The following is a 19,426-nucleotide window of genomic DNA, read 5'->3' on the forward strand; positions in this document are numbered from 1 at the left end:
ATGGATCTGTGGGCGCCACATGTGTGTGTCTGTGCATGTGTGCCCGCGTGTGGGGACATACAGGGCCAGGGAGGAGTGTTGCCCAAGCGCAATGCTGCCCACCCACACTCAAGGCCTCTTGGCATCTCCCCCTGTTCTGTTCATTTCTGCCCCTGTCCTGGCAGAGACCCCTTATGTTTTCACGAGGTCCTATCACAGGCCCGTCCCTGCCCCCACGTGGCCTCTTCCCTGTTTTCTGCTTCCCCACCAGGCCCCCCAAAATGTGACACCTAATCCTAGAGAAATCAAAATGCCAACACCAGGAAGTCATCCAGCGTACAAGCTTTAATCAGTGTTGCATAGAAGTCACCGTAGTAACACGTTCCTGCTAAAAGATTGCCTTTGTCCTAGCATTCCACGCATGATGGCACTTCTCATCTGGGTGACACACAGGAACAAGCCGAGGAGTGCCGTCTCGTCACTTGTATCTCCGCCCTAAGGGAGAGGAGAGGGACAGGACCTTTAACAGCTGAGCACTTCGGTCACTGAACTCTCCCTTCCACCCACCCATCCATCTATCCACCCACCCATCCACCCATTCATTAGTTCACTCTAGTCAACATTTCATTCTTTCGCATCCTACCCCATTAGTCTAAATATCTATCCCATCCATCAGTTCAGTTACTCCAATCCGCCATCCAGTAAACTATTCATTCAGCCGTCAAAACTCATCCATTCAATTCATCCACCAACCATATCCTTCCAAATAATCAAATCAGCCATCTACCCAACCAGTGCATCCATCCAATCCCATTTATTCATCTGTCTGGCTAATGTCACCCAACTTTCCTGTCATTCAGCCTATGTGTCTATCCATCCATCCATCCATCCATCCATCCATCCATCCATCCATCCGTAGATCACTTCTATTACCCATCTGTCTACCTCACCAAGCTCCTAGTGCATTATTTACCCACCTGGTCATCCACCCAGCCTCTCAACCCATCGTGCTTCCATCTAGCTAATCTGCTGTCTGTCCATCCTCCCAATCAACCCATCCAGTTAAAGAACCAGTCCATCAATGCGTCATGCATGCCATTAGCCACGTGCCATTGTGTCCATTCCATCTCTCCACCCCTCCCTGTGGTTCCTCTGTGACCCGGCTTGGAGGCAGAAGCATTCACCTCACTTCCCCCACGGTCCAGTGACCTGCTCCCCATCGTCCGTGGGCCCCGTGGCCCTCCCCTGCTACCCGAAGGGTACCTGTGTTCTGCCTCTTTGTTTTGTACACCTGGTGGGTCCTCTTGCCCACCTTCCTCTTCTTGTTCACCTTGCTTTCCAAGGTCTTTCTGTTCCTGGGGCAGCTGCTGCAGTGGGCGGTGGGCCGCGTGGGAGAGTGGTGGTGGGAGTGCATGATCTGTTTGTGGTGCTTTGCTGGTGGGCTGGGGCTTGGGCTCTGGCTCTGATGGCTGGATGGGCTGCAGGACCGCAGTGGGCTGCGGTGGCTGGTCGGGCTCTGGCTGGAGCTCCGGCTGCAACCCTTGTTCCGTCGGCAACTCTGGCTGCAGTTCTGGCAGTGGTGGCTGCAGTTGCACTGGCTGCAGGCGTGGCTTTGGGGCCGACAGTTGCCGTGGGGCTGGGTGTGGGTGACAGAAAGGCTCTGTGTCTTGGTGTCCATGGGAGGCCACGCTCGGAGGGGCAGAGGCCTCCTCCTCCTCCTCCTCTCCCAGCGGGCCCAAGTTTACAGAGACCGTGGCGGCCCCTAGTTATATAGTTGGGGCCGATTATGATGGCATAGGCTCAGGGTGTAACAGACACGGACCAGCTGGGACAAAGCCCCCTACCCTCACCCCCAGGGCGGGGCAGCTTTCAGGGCACCCTGGGGAAGTCCCATCTGTCGGTTAAGGGCAGGGCCCTCGAGTCAGATTGGACTGAGTGAGTCGAATCTACATCCCAGATCTGCTGCTTCCGCACGATCAGCCCTGGGCCTTTACCTCTCCAAGTCCTAGTGTCCCCGTCCTTGTAGAATAGGGATAATACTTCTACTGACCTCGTACAGACAGCGGAAGAATTAAATGAGAAAACCTATGTCGAGCAGTGAGCTCAGGCCTGGGCCACAGTGACAGCTCAGTAAACATCGTTGACTGGCATGGTCAGCGTTTTCTTCCTCTGCCCAGCAGCTTGGGTGGAGTGGTGCAGCCCTGACTCCGGTGGAGGGTGGCAGGTGCCGGGTAGTCTGTATGGCAGACGGTTAGTGCCCGGATAGATGTCGGGCAGGGGATGAATTCGCTGGATGCCCAGTGGATGAATGAATGATCTGAATGATCAGAGTGACTGAGTGGACCGACGGGTGGGGGGCCGCTGCCCACCTGCCCAGCAAGATTTAAAGTCGGGAGATTTAGACCCGGTTCCAATCCCAGTGTGCACTGATGTCCGGTCTTGGGTAGGTCATTGTGGTTTTCAAGGCTTGGTGGCCGTATATGGCAAAAGGGGTGTCTGTCCTTCTTTCCTGGTATCGTGAGCCCGAGAGGCCTGTCAAGCCACAGGAGTCCCCTGGAAACTCGTCTTCCTCCTTTCAGTCCCTACGTCCTGACTCTGCTTCCCTCCCTGCTAGTGGAGCCGCATTTCAGCCGCTCTGTGCTGCTCTCGCACCCGGCCAGGAGGAAAGCCGCGCTGGCCTGTGCACACCAGGCCCCGTGTGACACCCCTGGTCTCCTTGGGTCCATCCGGAGCCGCCAGCCGCTCCCAGGTCTTGGCTGAGGCCCTGGGGCTTAGCTCCGGGCCCGCATCCCCGCTTCTCCCCCCATGGAGCTCCCTCTGTCCCCACGTCCCCCACCCCAGCGGGTCCCGGCCACGCGGACTTCCCACTCTGTGTTGTCACGCGCAGCGTTGCCTCTCATCTCGAGGATCTGCTATCACCCGCTTTTATCGAAGTTTATTTCTTAATAAATGTGTCAAATCGCTCACAGGGAGAACCACCCTCCTACTTCCCACTGGTCCGGGCTCTGGGCCCCACCCTTTCCAGGCAGCTTTGTCCGCCAGCTTCACAGTGACCCTGTATAATGGGCCAAATGGTGGCCCCCGAATCTATGTCCGCGTCTTACCCCCGGAACCCATCCGTGTGACCTTATGTGGGAAAAGCGCCTTCGCAGGTGGAATTAGGCGAAGAACCTTGGGCTGAGAGCATGCCAGAGCACGCGGTGGGCCCTAAATCCAGTGGCGAGTGTCTCCGTGAGAGACAGAAGGGATGACACAGGGAAGAGAGACCTCGTGCAGGTGGAGGCAGCGAGACGAGCTATGCAGCCACCGGGAGCGGGAGGGCGAGGGAGGGATTCTCCTCTGGGGCTTCCAGAGGGAGGACAGCCCCGACCCCCGACCCCCCCCCCCCCCGCAGCTGACACCTCGATCTGTGGAAAATTCCTGTCGTTTTCAGCCACCGATTTGTGGTACTTTGACACAGCAGCCCTAAGAAACACACACATCCTGGGAGGCAGGTATGATTGTTGTGTTTTAGAAAGAAGGAACAGGCTCAGAGAGGTTGAGTGACCAGCCCAGAGTCCCACAGCTAGGCACTAGCAGAGCCGGGATTCAAATCCAGGCATGGCCACCTGGTATGGGCACCGACGGGTCCGCGGGGATTCGTGGGCATGGGCAGCTCTGTTCCAGGGGCCCTGCCTGTACGGGGCTCTGCGGGCTGGTTGTGGGCAGTGTGCGGGGCCGTGCTGTGAGACTCTCTGGGCCCCTGGATCCCCCACTGCTGACCCCCACTTCCCCACGGGCTGTCGCCTTCCCAGCCCTCCCGAGGAGAGCCACCCTCTCTGGCAGCCACGACCCCACGACAGTGACCCATCCCTCAGGACAGGACTGCATTTTGTTACTGCCGGGGCGCTGGGGACTGGCGTAGGCTCTGGCACACGGCAGGGGCTCCGCCAGTGTTTGCTGGGCACACGGACGGGCGGGTGGACCTTTGGGCTTTGGAGAAAAAGACAAAGTTGCCCATCGCGTCACTTGTGGTGGGGGCAGGGGAGAGTCTTGGGGCAGCGGGGCCTCCCCTTGCCTGCCCCTGCCCTCTGCCCTCTGCAGGCCCAGCGGTGGCCTCACCCCAGGCAACCCTCAAACAGAGCCCCCAGGGAAACAGGCCCCCCCCCCCGGGAATGCTGCCTCCCCTTCCCCACCCCCACCGCCCGGGCAGGGGTCCTTCTGGGCCCAGACGTGGCCGCCTGGAGCACCGCAAGGGAGCGGGGCAAGGATCACGTTTGTCGTTTCTTTATTTTTAATTTTTAAAATTTTTCGCCAGGGAGCATAGATTCAAGTTGCCCTGAGTCTAGGGTTCCTCCTATGTCATTTCTTCCGGGAGAAGGGGTGAGAGCCGGGGCAGGGGCGGCAGGCCCAGCCTGAGGCTTCGCCTGGAAGGTGCGCTGAGCCGGGCTCTGCGCCCCGCCCCGCAGCCTCTCTGGGCTCCCTCTGCCCGTCGCTCTCACGGGGGCACCGTCTCTGCCCCTGGGGCTGGACCCCTTGAAGAGGACAGGAGGGAGCCTCCAGGCGGGGGCACAGACGGTCACAGAGCGGGGGTGGCACCCTGCCCCCAGCAGCACGACCCCCCGAGGTTCAGCTCCTCCTAGCGTCCGGCCCCCACCCCCCGACACTGGCCCTCTGACCCTCGGGAAGCTCTCAGGCTGCTCCTTAAGCAGGGAGCGGCAGGCTGAGGCTCAGGGACACACAGTGACTTGCTCAAGGTCGCAGCTAGCAGAAAAGAAATTTGAACCCCGATGTGCTGAACTCCCAAGCCAGTGTGCTCTTAAGGAAGGACTAGTTAGAGCAGCAAATTGGGGCTTGTGCTGAAAGAGGCGACAGTGATCCTCCGGGTGCTCTAGGCCCCCGTGTGCTCAGGCTCGGGCAGGAATCCCCCCTGCCCAGGAGGTGGGGCTGGCGGAGACGCGTCCCTGTCCAGGCTGCCGCGTTCCCTATCCTGGGGGGGGGGGGGGGGGAGGACCTCTAGCTGGGTGTCAGGAACAAGGTCACCACCCCCAGTTCTTCAGCCTCCCTTGGCAGATGGTCGCCCTCCGGGTGCACCCCCCGCCCCGCACACCCACCCCGCACTCGTGCACGCACGTGGTACCAGAAGGGACGAGGTTAGGGGAAACCAGAGAGGAGGGGGCCTCCTCGGAGATTTTTATTGACTCTTTTCTGAAAGTTCTGGCTGGAACAGCACCGACACCCCCTCCCGGGCCGTCGTCGGGGGTCAGGAGTGTGTCTGCTTGGGCTCGGAGCTCTGCAGGGCCCCGGGGCTGTCCTCGGCCGTCTCCTCCTGCTGCTCGGGCTCCATCAGTAGCAGCTTGCCCTGAACTGGGAGCTCCTCCTCTCCCTCCTCCTCTTCCTCCTCTTCTTCCTCCTCCTCCTCCTGCTCCTCATCTTCCTCACCCTCTGATGACAGGGAGAAGTTGTCTTGACTCACACAGGCCACAAACTTCTTCATGGAGGATTCGTGGCCTTTCCTGTGGCCCGTGCTGTGGCCCATGCCGTGGCCCGTGCCGTGGCCTGAGCCGTGGCCCGTGCTGAGCTTGGCACAGCGGGAACCCATTGTCCACTTAGCGTGACTGTGTGGGACAGGAGAGAAGGCAGCTGGGGGCAGTGAGGGGCCGTGAGGGCGGGAGGCAGGGCACTGACATCACAAAGGCCCCTGGAGCCCACCCCCCGCTCCGGGACCCAACCCACCAACCACAGGGCAGGACAGAAAGGCCACCTGCCAGCCCAGCTGGGGTGCTGCCTCCCTCTGCCTTGTTTGCCTTGGCAAAAGGCCCCCTTTAGCTGGGGTGAGAGTTGGGGATAGAATTTCTGGAAGCAAGAGGGGCACACACAGACTCCTCCCCTCCCAGAAACACCCAGCCAAGGGGAACTGTTGACAGTTTTCGAAGACAGGGTCAGAACAGTGGCTGCCTGTGGGTGGGGCCACCAGGGAACTTTCTGCAGCGGCTGGAAATGTTGGGTCTCTCGACCTGGTAACACTCGGTAATAATTCATCGAGCTGCGCACTCAAAATCTGCGCATTTTGTCTGAGCTGTATCTCCATACGATTAAAGAACCCTTAGAATGCTTTCTTTCAGGGGCCTGAAAGTGTGATCCTCTGAAATCTCCTTGAAAGGCAGCGGCTCCTGAGCTTTTTGGGGTCACAGGTGTCTTTGAAGACATTTGGAACTGTCCTTTTGCAAGGTTGCACCTGCCCGTACAGCATGATTTCATCCTGGGGTGTGGGGGAGTTAGGGACCATTGCTTTAAATGTGGTCATTTCCGAACACTGGGAATCCACCCACTTTCTGATAGGTAGATCAAATCTTGCCCATTTCCTGCCCCCCATCCTCAGTGGCTGTGGGAGGTTGAATAATGACCCTCCAAGATGTCCATGTCCTATCCAGGAAACTACAGATGTCACTGAGAATCTTGAGATGGGGAGATTGTCACAAGTGGCAGATTTCAGACAGGAGGTGGAGTGACACAGTCACAAGCCAAGGAGTGTAGGCAGCCCCCCAGCAGCGTGGGTTCTCCCTGAGGCTGTGGAGGGAGGGCAGCCCTGGGGTAACGTGCTGGCCAAGACGGCCTCATACAGCCCGGCCCCTGCTCTCTTGCTGGAGCAAGCCAGACCTGCGTCCCACTGCGGGGCTCCTACAAGTACTGTTCCTCTCCTCCCGCCATTCACACTTCCCCCAGCCACCCAACGTTGGCGCCCAGGGACTTCTGCTGTGCGTGCCACTGACAGAAGACATCTTTGTGACTTAGGGCTCAGTCTTTGGGCAGGGAAGCCAAAGGTGACCCCTCCCATGGGGTAGGATATGGTTCAGGAGAGCCTGACTTTGGTTGAAGTCTCCTAGGCCGGGGGTGGGGGTGTCACGGCAGTAGTGTGATAGCGTGGCTTTTGGCACCAGGAAAGGACACGTGACAGAGGACAGGACAGTGTCACAGGGTAACACAGGAGACGCGCTCAGGGCGTCGAGCCCCCACCCGCCCCGGGAAGCCAGGTCTGCCATTTGTGCAAAGGAGACCCCGACAGGCCGGTGAGTTTCTCGTCAAGTTTTATTCAGCAGGTGACTTTTGCTCATTTTATTCAGATCTTGTGGGTTCTTCGGCAACTCAGGGCTCGGGCATCTGACGTGGGGGAGTTGCTATGGCCTCGCGTGGTGTTTCTCGGGCAGGTGAATTCTCCTTAACTTTCAGCCAGGGGCGAGGGACGCAGGAAGATTAGTAGTAGCGCCTTCTGCATCTCCTCCTCCTTCTGCAGCCTTTTGGGAAAGGAAATTCTGGTTGAGAGGGGCGTCTAGGGAATCTGGGTGGGGATGGGGGACTTGGGGGGCTGCCAGGTGGGTGGGGTCCCTGCCTCCCTCCTGCCCCTCCGTGCAGTGGTGCAGGTGCAAAGGGCCTGGGGTCACTAGGGGTTCACCGGGTGGGCGAGGGGTGCGGCGGGGGTGGGGGGCAGACCTCTGCGACGCCTCTGCCTGCAGCAGCGTCTTCTGCGCCTTCGGCAGGAGCGTCGCCGCCGTCTGTGGATCCGGTACAGTCTCCTCCGCGAGCAGCGCCTGCGCCTGTAGCGGCAGCGGCGGCCTTGGTAGGTCCTGCCGTAGAACTCGACGCTCTCGGGGCTCAGGCCCGGCTCCTCCTGGCCCTCGGGTCCTTGCTCCTGCCCATGCCCTTGCCCTTGCCCTCGCTGCCTGCACCCCTGGTTCGGGCGTTCGCTGGGGCTCCTCACGCGGTACCGGACCATGGTGTAGGGGGGTGTGCCGGCTCCTAGGCTGAGTCTGCAGCTGGCCTTGGGGTGGGGAGGAGGGCCGAGGCCTGCCCACCTGCTCTTGGTGTTGATGTTGGTCTGGTTTGCAGGGGCTCTCTGGGGGGGCTCATATATATAAAGGGGACCCCCACTGTGACCTGGCGGCCCCGCCCCCCATTCATCGTCCCCACCCTGCCCAGCCTCGCAGCTGGGAGGGCCCTGGCACACAACAGGGGGGTGGGAAGGGCAAGCAGCCCCCTTGCCTTGCCTGTAAAACATGTCCCCACTCTGGTAGCAGGTGGGACCTCAAGAAAGAGCGCCAGCGTTTTGTCATCCGGATGCCCAGCTGGTGGGCATTGGCGTGTGGTCATTGCGAAGTTTCCCACATCCTCGGTGCTGTGCCACGTGGCGCCAGCATGTGCAGGAGGGACTTCCACCTGTCCTCACGGCTTGCTGGCAGTGAGAACAGCACCCAGTTATCCAGAGTCACTACCTGCCCACCGTGCGTTTATTTCCCACGCATTTGCTCCTTCACACCTTGCGGTCATGATCCCCATTTGCTGTGGGGGAAGCTACTCACGGTGACTGTGCAGGCAAGGGGACAGGCAGGCAGGGACGCAGATCACGGCAGCTGGCTTCAGGCCACACCCTCAGCTCTGCACCCCCTCCCAGGCCGGGCCCCCCCTTCTCCTCCACATGTGTCTTCTCCCCTCGGCTCCGCCTGCCTGCTCCTGGGCATCCCGCTATACATTGATGATCCCACTGGCGTCCCAAATCAGAGTCACAGCAGCTGAAACACTCATTTCCCTTTCACGGAGGGGAGGGAGGATGTGGCAGACAGACCCACGCCTGCCCCGTGGATGGCCACATCTTGCTCCTGGAGCCTGTGACTGTGTCCCCTTACGTGGCGAAAGAGACTATGCAGATGTGATTACCTTAGGGCCCTCACGTTGGGGGGGGGGTCCTCCGGGACTCTCTTGGGGGGCCCGACACAACCACCAGGGCCCTTATAAGACAGGAGAGGGAGGCAGGGGGGCCCCAGGAGGAGAGATTGGGGGGTACCACGAGGCTGGCTTTGAGGATGGACCGGCCACGAGCCAAGGAGGCGGGTTATCCTCCCCTGGAACATCTAGAAGGGACTCAGCCCTGATGACACCTTGATTTGAAATCTCACAAGACCCCTTTTGGACTCATGACCTGCAGAAGCAGGAGATGATAAATCTGCACCGTGTGACGTTCCTATCATTGGCCATGGTGGCGAGGAAGCACCGACGAAGGGCTCAACCTTCCGGCCCTCGCAGGAGGAGGAGGGGTGTCGCCACTCCTGCGCTCTGTGTGTGCCGCTTCCCTTTTGAGGACAAAGGCACTTAATAGGGCCCCCGAGGGCCCTTGTTGACAATCTGAATGCCCAGTCCTCCCCCCGTCCTGCTGAGTCCCGTCTCCACAGCTAGAGTTGGATGATCAAATTAGGAAAGTCACCCGGGGCTCTGCAAGTTCAGCCGCCTGCTGTCGCCCTCCGCTGGGGTGTGGGAAGCTGTTCCTGTGGTGGCCGGGGCCCTGGGGCACCGGGGCCTAGGGTTGAACTCAAGTTCAGTCCCTTGGGGTGCTTACCTGGAACCACGGGGCTGTTGACACCTGCCCCGGCGAGGACTGGAAGTGACACGTGCAGAATTTATAAATAGAAGTCATAGCCGTGGCAATCCCGAGGTGCCAGGGAATGTCACCTCAGGGAACTGGCCCTCAGAACTCTGGTCACTGATGCTGGTGCCCTGGGCTTTGCTCCACCACCGTGAAGTGATTGTGACCCGGTGTCTGTGTCACAGCATCTGACAGCTGGGCTCTCCTCAGCTGTGACCCGGCCAGGTAGACCAGTGTCCAGCAGGAGTCCTTGTGTCTTGGTCACTAACCTGTCCATGACTCATCTCCACGTCTCTCTGGGGTTTGGGTCCAGGCAGCGCCATGTGAGTTCGGCGTGGGCTTAGGTTGGGCCAGATGGGCAGGTTAACCTTTGTGTCCTCAAGTGGGTGATGTTGAATCTCCCTCGTGGAGCTACTGAAGGTTAAGTGTGAAAAGTGCAGCTCAGCTGCTACCTGGACAAGTTATCACTGTACCCAAATGCGGATGAGAGCTCACGACAGCCCTGCTGAGTGAGGAATAAAACATTTTGAATTGAATGGTTTTTCTGGTGACAACTGGCTTAATCTACTTATCACCAAAGATGGCTTCTTTTCAGTGTGGAAATCTCTGGGCTGAGTGTCCTGGGTGGGCGACGAGTCGGTTATGTCAAACTCAGGCTGATAAATGTCTACCTGGCTCCGGGGGCCCCTGGGGTGGAGGAAACCTGGCGTGTAGCACTTGCCAGTTCTAGTGTCAATGCTCCTGCCCCGGGGGCTGCCGTGAGAGTCACGAGTGTGGGGTTGGGAAGAGATGTGCACAGTCGGCCCCCAGAGACTCGCACGACCCGGCCTCAGTGCCCCACTGGGTGAGGAGGAGGTTTCTGGACGCAGGTTTTTGTTGTGACATGCGTGTCACCGAGAGTTTGCAACAGAATCCAGTGTGACAGCTGCCACTCATATGTCCCCCTCCCACTCTCCCGTCCCACGCCCATGCCCGCTCCCCGAGCCCCTTCTCAAGGACGAGGAGACGAGAGTGCGATGATTTTTCAATGTTTATTGACAGGCGGCGTTGTTCCTTAGCAGGCTCCTGTTTTTCACTGGATGGTGGCATTTTCAAGATGTGGCACGAGGGTCTTGAAGTCTGGTAAAATTCTCAGGCAGGAGTTTGGTGGACGGACGTGCTATTCTGTGCATTTAGTATCTTCTTCTACACCTGTACCTGCGGCGGCAGCACCCTGGCGGGGAACGAGAAAGGCGTTGAGGGCAGAGCTCAGCCCCGGCTGAGCCCCCTGTCCCTGTCCTTGTCCTTGTCCTTGTCCCTGTCTCTGCCCACCCCGCCCCCCAGGCTGGGCCCCGCTTTACTCCTCCTCCTCCTCTGACAGCATCGCCTCCGTCGTCTGCGACATCTTTGTCTCCGGCGGCGGCACCTGCTCCTGCTTTGGCTACGGCAACATCTGTATCTGGCCATGGCGCCGGATGAAGTTGGCCTGGACTCTCAGAGCAGGGGGCACCACCTCGGTTGAGCCAGCCAACCTGTGAGCAGGTGGAACTTTGTAGACTGTGAGCCAGGGGCCGGCGCCTGGGCCTCTTATAGACACTGGGCCCCCCGCCCGGGCATTGTGAGGTCAACGTGTTCGGGGACCTCACAAGCCACGGCCAGAGCTGTCCCAAATCGTTTCCATATATGGGCATGTGCAGGGAGGGAGGGAGCCCGGGCCATGGGGGGGGCCTCTGATGTCATAGCCAAGGGGACACAGGATGACGTCTCTGTAAGGGCACTCACTCGCCCATTCATCCAGTTAACCAAATGTCACCAAGCACCTACTATGTGCCGGCCGTGGGGCTGGGCCTGGCGTACAGTGATGAATAAGACACATCCTCCATACACTCTACAGCCCTTGTGCCTTCACTGGAGGGGACACAAGTGGAATAACCACTCGGAGTAGTTGTGATCGGGACAAACACTGAGCAGGGAGACCTGGGTCTTCTCTGAGGACATTCGTCTCACATGAGCCTCTAGGGAAATCCCCCGGGGGGAGCTGGTGTAGGGAGGTGAAAGGACGTTGGGGTGACAGGAGCGAAAAACATCTGGGGACAGGGAGCGGCTCCTGCCAAGGCCATGAGGGGGCACAGAGTGTGTGGCCCCATTTATATGAAGGGTCCAGACACGGGAAATCCACGGGGCCGGAAGCTGATTGTGGGGGACCCCCTGCTGCCTGGGCACGGAGCTTCCCTTTGGGCTGATGGGCACGTTGTGCAGCTGGGTGGGGGTGACGGTTACACAGCACTGTGAGCGCACTAAAGGCCACGGAATTGCACGCTTGAAAATGGTGACTAGTGTTTTGTGAATTTCACCTCAATGGAGAACAAGAAAAAGCTCTGAGGCCAAGAGGTGCCTGGCAGGTGGGAGGCACCGGAGGGAGAGTGGCGGGGCGTGTGGGCAGGACGGGCCCGGCCACCCTGGGCTGTGCGTGACATTTCCCACCCCCCCTGCAGACTTTAGGGGTACAGAGGGGAGCAGTTAGCATTTGGTTTGGCTACTCATAACAGAAAACCAAAATAAGTCACTTGGGAAGGAGTTTTAGGTTTTCCTTAAAAAGTTAGAGGTGATGCGGGTGGTTGTTAGAGTGTCCTCGTCGGGGGGATGTACCCGCTGGAGTATTCGGGGGTGATGCCCTTGTGTGTGTCAACTGCTCTCAAGTGATTCTGGAAAATATCCATAGAGAAAGAGGGAGAGGAAGGAAGGGAGAGATAGTAGTTGGGCAGATGGGATAGAATGTTAGCAATCAGCCAGCCTGGGGGAAGGGGAGTTGTTTGTATAGTTCTTGCAACTTTTCTGAAACTTTGACATCACTGCAAAATAAATTATTTAAATTATTTTTTTTAAATGAAAATAAATTCAGGAGGAAGGTCATTCAGGGCCCATATGGGAGCTCCGCCCTTATCAAAGGTCCAGGCTTGTATTATCTTTCAGCTCTGCCTTCAGCAAATGCTTTTCACCCTCAAAGTTGCCTCCTAGTCCAACATCAGGTCTGCCCAGGACGGTTGTGCAGCTTGTAGACTGCTCAAAGCTCCCTGCCAAAGAGATTGGGTAGGGACTGAAACCCAGGTTATGGTCTGCTTGCCAAGCCAGGCCCTGAGCCCATGGAGACGCTTCTGCCCACGGGAGCTGTCTTTTTTCCAATTCAACTGTGCCCGGCAGAAGTCTTTCTCAAATTTGAACAAAGGCACACTAAGGCCAGCCTTGGCCCTGCTGGGAATTCAGCTGTATCCACTGTCCAGGCAGGAAGGAGGACGAAGAGGAGTGCGGCAAAAGGGGTCAGTCTCGTGAAGCGCTTTCCCCGTGTCCCATCCAGCAACCGCCCCCTCTAAACACTTGCCTCACCGCAAACACAGGGCTGTTTGGCGTAAAGCGGGTTCTTAGGAAAGAGAAGGGCCGGTAGATACCAAGTAGGTAGTGCTCTCTGTCCCACAGCGGGTGGATCCTAACCCCCGGCCCACAGTGAGGTTGGAAAACCATTCATTTGAAGCTAAAGTTCACTAAGTTCCTGATAGTGTGCACCAGCACCTAGTAGATTAGCAATAAATTTTCATCTATTAACTCAAGTCTAGATTGACCTAAATTATTACCCCTAAGCCTCTAATACTCAGTGCTTTTGAAAAATCACCCTCCTGGTCTCAGCGCAGCCCCGTGAGATGGCAGAGATTGGCATCCACCCTGTTGGACAGACAAGCAATTTGAGGCAGATGGGCTGGACCATTTATTCATTCACGTTTTTATTGAGCATGTGCTATGTGCCAGGGCCTGTTCTAGGAACGTACTGTAGCATGAGCGAGAGATGAGTGTTCCTGCCCCTGAGAAGCTCACCTAGTTGGGACAGATGTAGTCATGTGAGCAAATAGATGAACAAGATGCTTGACATCTATTACAAACGTGCGTAGAACCGTTGAGGAGACAGAGAACGACTAGAAGGTTTCTGGAGGGGGCTGGGGAGATGCCTTTTTGAGGAGGTAACATCTGAGCCGAGAGCTGAGTGCTGACCCAGAGCCACCCTCTGTCCGGTGCGAGTGTTCCAGCGGGAGGGAGCCAGTGGCCGTGTCCACGCAGCCATTCAGGGACCCAGGCCAACCACAGCTCCGCCTTCTTGGCCACGTGGCTTCCGACGTGTCCTGGACGTCCACATGCAGCCATTGGACTGGAGAGAAATTAGCACCTGCCCTAGCCCTGCAGTGACATACTCCACTTCTATTCCCACGTCATTGGTCACATGACACCCCCCCCCCCCGCAGCCACAAGTGCCAAGGAGAGCACAAGACCCAGTGGTGGCCGCACACAGGAGAGGACAGAGAGCTGACACCTGGGTGGGGAGTGTGATCTGTCAGTTTGAAGACTCGGCAGGGGACTGCAGGGCAATGTTCTGGGGACAAGGAAAGCCTGGGACCGAAAGGAAGCTGCCATGGCTACAGAGGAAAAACAAGCCTTGGAACTCGGGGGTTAGTGAAGGGGACAAGCCCTGGTCAGTTAATCCCAGAAATAAGTCGTGAGTCCTGGGAGGAGGAAGACTCAGAGCTGTGCCATGGGGACACTCGGCCTTGTCTAGGGTCCCCAAGCCTGAAATGCTGGGGTCTGTTTGTTATAGCAGCTGGCTGTTACCCTAAATAATACAGCACTTGCCACTCACTGATATTTATTGTGTGACTTCTGTTCCCCCCCACTCAAGGAGAATGACAGTTCAGAGAGGTCAGGGACTTTATCTGCTGTGCCCGTCCTAGTACTGAGAACAATAAAATGAAAGGAACCCCGATCTCTGTTGAATGAATACATCAGTGGCAAACAAATGGTTCGTATGATAAAACTCTTTTATTGTCTTTTTTCCAGTTCTAAAATCATGGAATTGTATTATGAGTTTTAAAATGATGCCCAGCCTCTCCCTACTGGCTGCCCAGTTCTGTTGGCTGTGGCCTCTGGCTGGGAAATGCAGCGGACGGTCACCGAGAATCTCAAAAGGACGTCCAGTCCCCTGAGGTCCTGGTTGGTCCTGGTTGGCCTGCCCCTCCCCCACATCTGTGACGTCACAGTGGTCACGCACAGCCACCTGGTTGAAGAAGAGAGTCCCCAAAGAGGGGAGGGCAGGGGAAGCGGATATGTGTTCCCCTTTGCCTTTTGGGGAGGGGTTAATCCTCAAAATAATGAGAGGACAATTTGGCAGTGAGATGACAACATTTCAAATGTGCCATCACACCTACAATTCCACGGGCAGGGATTTGCCCCGCAGAAATTCCCCCGGGTGTTGGTGAAGGTGTGAGCAGGAGGATGTTCCTTAGGGCCTTGGTGGGAGGGGACGGGGAATCCGAAACAGCTCAGCGTTCATCTCAGGGAAATGGCATCTGCGCTGCGGAACAGCTCACAGCCGCTCAGAGGAGCCCGGCCAGTGACGTGTCCTGGCGTGGAAGGACGTCCACCACGCACTGACACGGAGCAAGTTGCTGCAATGTAGGGCACCATCCCATGTTTGTAAAACATTGAGGAATAAATGCTCACCTGTGCAGAGGGAAAAGTCTAGAATGTGATACATTGACTTCACAGTGGGGAGGAGAATCATGAAAGGCTTCAGTTTCTATTTTTTCCGTTTCTGTAGGATTTGAAATTTCTCACTGTATAAAGGCCGAGACACGTTGCTGGAAGTTGAACTGAGTTATTTCCGTGATCAGAAAAAAAAAAACCTACAGAAAATAGTGATAATAGTAGCCATCCCCATGCCTGAGCGATTCCTCTAGGCGATGATCGCGTTTCATTATGAGGTTATTGTTTTTTTCTGTAATTACTTTTTTCTTTTGGGAAAAGTATGCAAACGGGGAGTTCCCATAGGCCTCTCACCTAGTTTCCCCACTGCTGGCATTTTGACATCACCATGGGACATCAGTCATGACTAAACCACAGTGGTGCCTCGCTATTAACCAAACCCCAGACTTTATGTTTGGGTTTTACCTGTTTTTCTACTAATACCCATTTTCTGTCCCAGGATCCAATTCAGGGTTCCGGACCCAATTTCCCCTGCTAGTAACATCTTCCCCAAGGAGGGTGCGTGTGTCACACGTAATGAGCCAGTATGGGGGCATCATTATTCACTAAAGCCGGTGCTTCAGTCAGGTTTCCTTCATTTTTGCCCGATGTCCTTTTCTGTTCCAGGGTCCCGTGTCTCTCTGGGCTCCTCTGGGCTGTGACTTTCCTTGTCTTTGATCACCTTAACACTTTCAAGGAGTGCTGATCAGATATGTTGCAGACTGTCACGCAGTGACCTTGTCTGATGTCTTTCCCATGTGCAGACTGGGGTTCCGTGCTTTGGGAGGAAGGCCGCGGGGGAGGAGGGCCCTCTGCTCGCTCTCTGTCGGGGCACATGCTCTCGAGATGACCGAACGTGATCTCCTGGCCGAGGCCGCGTTCGTCAGGTTGCAGAGCTGTGGAGTTTCTCTTCCTTCCCCCTTGGCCATCGTGCTCTTTGGAAGGAGGTCATGGCGCACAGCCCTCGCGTAAGGGACGGGGGTTTGCACTCCACCTCTTGGAGAGCAGAGAATCTACATCCGTTATTAGAATTCTTTCTTGTCCCTCATTTATTTATAGCAGCGTGGACTCACGGATATTTTATTCTTTGGGGGGCAGCCCAGTACCACGGTATGTGTTGCTCTGATTGTCCCAGCTCTGGCCTTTGGGGGCTCTTTCAGTGGGCTCCTGTGTCCCTTTGACCTTACCCTTCATTGTGAGCCATTGGGCACTTCCCTAGTTCCTGACACTACAAGATGCTGCAGGCTCATCGTGTGCATTTCCTGTCCCGGACCTAGAACCAGCCACTTCTCCAAGGAGCCCTGGTTCGTGTTATTGGAGGATGGTGTTAGAAACCACGATCTGGGTGCTAGGTGTGCTCACGGCTATGGAGTGCTCTTGTTTCTCGGCTGTCTTTGCTGATAGATAGAGCAAGGAAATCCGTGTGTGCTAACCTGTGTAGGCACATGTATCCGTAAATGCTTCTGAACGTAATCATCTGTGTCACTCAACATGTGTTCATACACCAACTCTAATCCATGATAATTACTCAGCGCCTCCCTGCTGCTTAACAGTGGGAAACCCGGTTCCTACCACGACCCATGTATTTCATTGTTCCCGTCCAGTGTACGTGTGTAGTGGTTTTGCAGTTGTTAACCTTACCTCTGACACCTTTCCATTCATTCCTTTGTTCAGTTACTATTTATTGAATGCCCTCTGTGCCGGGCACTGTTCTGAGCCCAGCAAACAAAACAAAGATCCCTGCTCTCATGGAGTTTATGTTCTAGCACAGGAGATGGACAAACACCAAGCATGATAAATAAGCACATGGTATAGTATGTTGAAAGGAAAACAGAAAAAGTAGGGCAGGGTGAGGACAATTGGGCATTGTGGAGGTGGCTGAGGTGAGTGGCAGTTCAGGGTGACCAGGGAAGGCCTTGTGGAGAGGTGGCATTTGAGCAGATCCTGACAGCAGTGAGGGAGTTAGTCGTGAGGACATCAGGGGAGAGTGTGTCAGGCAGGGGAACATCATGTGCAAAGGCCCTGGGGTGGGGATGCTTCTGCTATGTTCAAAGAACTGCAGGGAGGCCAGCGTGGCCGGAGCAGAAAGGTGGGGGTGGTAGGAGATGAAGTCGCAGAGGTGGGGGTGGGGTCCACATTATGGATGGCTTTGTCTGCTCTCTCTCTAAGGATCTGACTTTACTCTGAATAAGACGGGGACCACAAGAGTGACATTCATTCTCTGTTTTAAGGGGCCCTCTGCTGCTGTGCTAAGAAGAACGTAGGGGCAGAGGGGGTGGCGGGAGCCTAGGTAGGACGCAGTGACTGTCAGGCAGGTGGGAAACCGAGGTGGCTCAGACCAGGTGGTGGAGGGGGCATGGCGAGGAGCAGTCAGATTCTGCTGGGTTTTGAAGATGGAGCCGGCAGGACTCACTAGCACCCTGGACAAAGGGAGGGACAGAGAGAGAGAGAGAGAGAGAGAGAGAGAGAGAAGAGTTGAGGTTGGCCTGGGGCTTGTGGCCTGAGCACCTGGAAGGATGGAGTTGCCAACAGCTGAGATGGGGGAGGCAGTAGGTAGAGGAGGCAGTAGGAGAAAGTTCCAGAATTCAGACATCGCAACAGAGGTGTCGAGTGGGCAGTTCGATATCTGAGTCTGACGTTGGGGCTGAAGGTGATGTGTTTGACGTTGGCAGCATCTGGAATCATGAGGCTGGATAAGGTCACAGTATTAGTCTTTTGTTGCTGCTGTAACAAAGTACCATGGACTTCGTAGCTTGAAATAACACAAATTTATTATCTTATAGTTCTACAGGGCGGGATTCCAAACTGAGTCTTAGTGGGTAAAATCAAGGTGTCGGCAGGGCTGCGTTCCCTCCTGGGATCTCTAGGGGAGGGTCTGTTTCCTTACCTCTCCCAGATCCTCGGGGCCACTTGCACTCCTTGGCTCACGGCCACATCCTCTGTCTTCAAAGCCAGCAGCGTGGCATCTTTCGTCTCTCTCTCTGACTCTGCCCCTCCTGCCTCCCTCTCTCCCTTAGAAGGTCCCTGTCATTACACTGGGTCTACCCGATTAACCCAGGAGGGTCTCCCCATCTCTCCCGTGGATTTGGCAGCATGGCGGTCACTGGCAGCCTTCAGAAGAAGGGTCTGTGTGCAGCGTTGGGGCGAGGAGGGCCTGTGGGGGTGGATGGGGAGGGAAAGCAAGGGGAGGAATCAGGGGAGCCGGGACTGACTCTGTCCAGGGCTCTCGCTGCAAAGGAGAACAGAAGGGTGGGGAGGGGTGAGGCTGGCAGAGTGAGTGCCCAGGAGCGGTTGGTGGGGTTGGGTTTGGCTTTAAATGGGACAACAGAGCATGACTGTTTGCTGGTGGCAATGATGCAACAATAGAGAACGAAAAATAGATGAGACAGAGGAGAGAGTGGATTGTCTTTAAAAAGAATTGGATAAATGGATCACACTGCACTTCTGCAACTTACATACAACATGAGCACACATCTGGGCGGCGTTTCCACGGGCAATGCTGGGCTGAGAAAGTCCAGTTGCGTAAATCTATCCACCCAATCGGGACCATCCAGCAGAAATACAATGCAAGCCACAAATGTGGGCTCTATGTCATTTAAAATGGTCTAGTAGCCACCTTAAAAAAGCTAAAAAGAAACAAATGAAGTTAATTTTAATGTTTTGGTTGGGCAACGTGGCTCTTGCCTGTAATCCCAGCACTCTGGGAGGCTGAGGCGGGAGGATTGCTTGAGCCCAGGAGTTCAAGACCAGCCTGGGCACAAGCAAGACCCCGTCTCTACTAAACATAGAAGAAATTAACCAGGCATAGTGGCGTGTACCTGTTGTCCCAGCTACTAGAGAGGCTGAGGCAGGAGGATCGTTTGAGGTTGCTGTGAGCTGTGATGATCCCACTGTACTGCAGCCTGGGTGACAGAGTGAAACTCTGTTTCCAATAAAAAAATTTTTTGTGAATGTTTTATTTAAGCCAATATATCCAAAATATCGCCACTTCAACAAGTTCTCCATATAGAAATGATGGAGATGTTTCACATTCTTCTCTTCGCGCCAAGTCTTCAACATGCCATGGCGTCTTTCGTCCTCACAGCACATCTCAATTCAGATCAGCCACGTGGCGAGTCCTCGGCAGCCACGTGTGGCTGGTGGCTCTGGAGTGGGCAGCGCAGCCCAGATGAACTCACGTAGATGAGCAAAGGCACAGACGTGACAGATTCATCGCAGCACTGCTGGTGACAACTGCACAGTTGGGGCCAGCCTTGCTGTCCCTCAGCAGGGGGCTGGCCCGTAAATTGTGGCCAGTCCGTTGCAATGCTGGGAAGGGCGACTCCAAGGACACCAACGTGGAGAGCGGCCTCCGTGTGTCGCTGAGGACTGCTGTGCACTTTAAAAAACATTAAGGGGAACATTCATTTTGAGTTTAGTTATTTAAATGAACGGACTTTATGTTTTTAGAACGGTATCAGCTTTACAGAAAATTGAACAGAAAGTACCCAGAACTCCCCTTTAACTCCCCTT

At 56.1% G+C, this 19,426-nt stretch overlaps 3 protein-coding genes and 1 long non-coding RNA gene across 4 annotated transcripts; all 4 read right to left on the reverse strand.

The window, feature by feature from the left end:
- Positions 1–306: 306 nt before the first annotated feature.
- Positions 307–1,705, reverse strand: TNP2 (transition protein 2). Its single transcript, XM_045542596.1, has 2 exons — positions 1,243–1,705; positions 307–474 (listed from the first exon to the last, which is right to left on the reverse strand). The coding sequence occupies exons 1-2, from the start codon at positions 1,655–1,657 to the stop codon at positions 458–460; spliced, it is 432 nt and encodes a 143-aa protein (XP_045398552.1). The 5' UTR covers positions 1,658–1,705; the 3' UTR covers positions 307–457.
- A 3,466-nt stretch (positions 1,706–5,171) lies between these two features.
- PRM3 (protamine 3) lies at positions 5,172–5,576 on the reverse strand. Its single transcript, XM_045542598.1, has one exon. It carries the CDS (start codon positions 5,558–5,560, stop codon positions 5,222–5,224), a length of 339 nt encoding a protein of 112 aa, XP_045398554.1. The 5' UTR covers positions 5,561–5,576; the 3' UTR covers positions 5,172–5,221.
- Positions 5,577–7,063: 1,487 nt separating this feature from the next.
- LOC123632384 (protamine-2-like) lies at positions 7,064–7,823 on the reverse strand. Its single transcript, XM_045542599.1, has 2 exons — positions 7,450–7,823; positions 7,064–7,253 (listed from the first exon to the last, which is right to left on the reverse strand). Exons 1-2 carry the CDS (start codon positions 7,730–7,732, stop codon positions 7,213–7,215), a joined length of 324 nt encoding a protein of 107 aa, XP_045398555.1. The 5' UTR covers positions 7,733–7,823; the 3' UTR covers positions 7,064–7,212.
- A 2,567-nt stretch (positions 7,824–10,390) lies between these two features.
- On the reverse strand, positions 10,391–10,895 carry LOC123632385. The gene is made up of 2 exons (XR_006733360.1): positions 10,714–10,895; positions 10,391–10,586 (listed from the first exon to the last, which is right to left on the reverse strand). It is a non-coding gene; the product is annotated as an uncharacterized LOC123632385 (long non-coding RNA).
- Between the last annotated feature and the right edge of the window lie 8,531 nt (positions 10,896–19,426).

The sequence above is a fragment of the Lemur catta genome, chromosome 2 (assembly GCF_020740605.2).
Source record: "Lemur catta isolate mLemCat1 chromosome 2, mLemCat1.pri, whole genome shotgun sequence".
NCBI lineage: Eukaryota > Metazoa > Chordata > Mammalia > Primates > Lemuridae > Lemur > Lemur catta.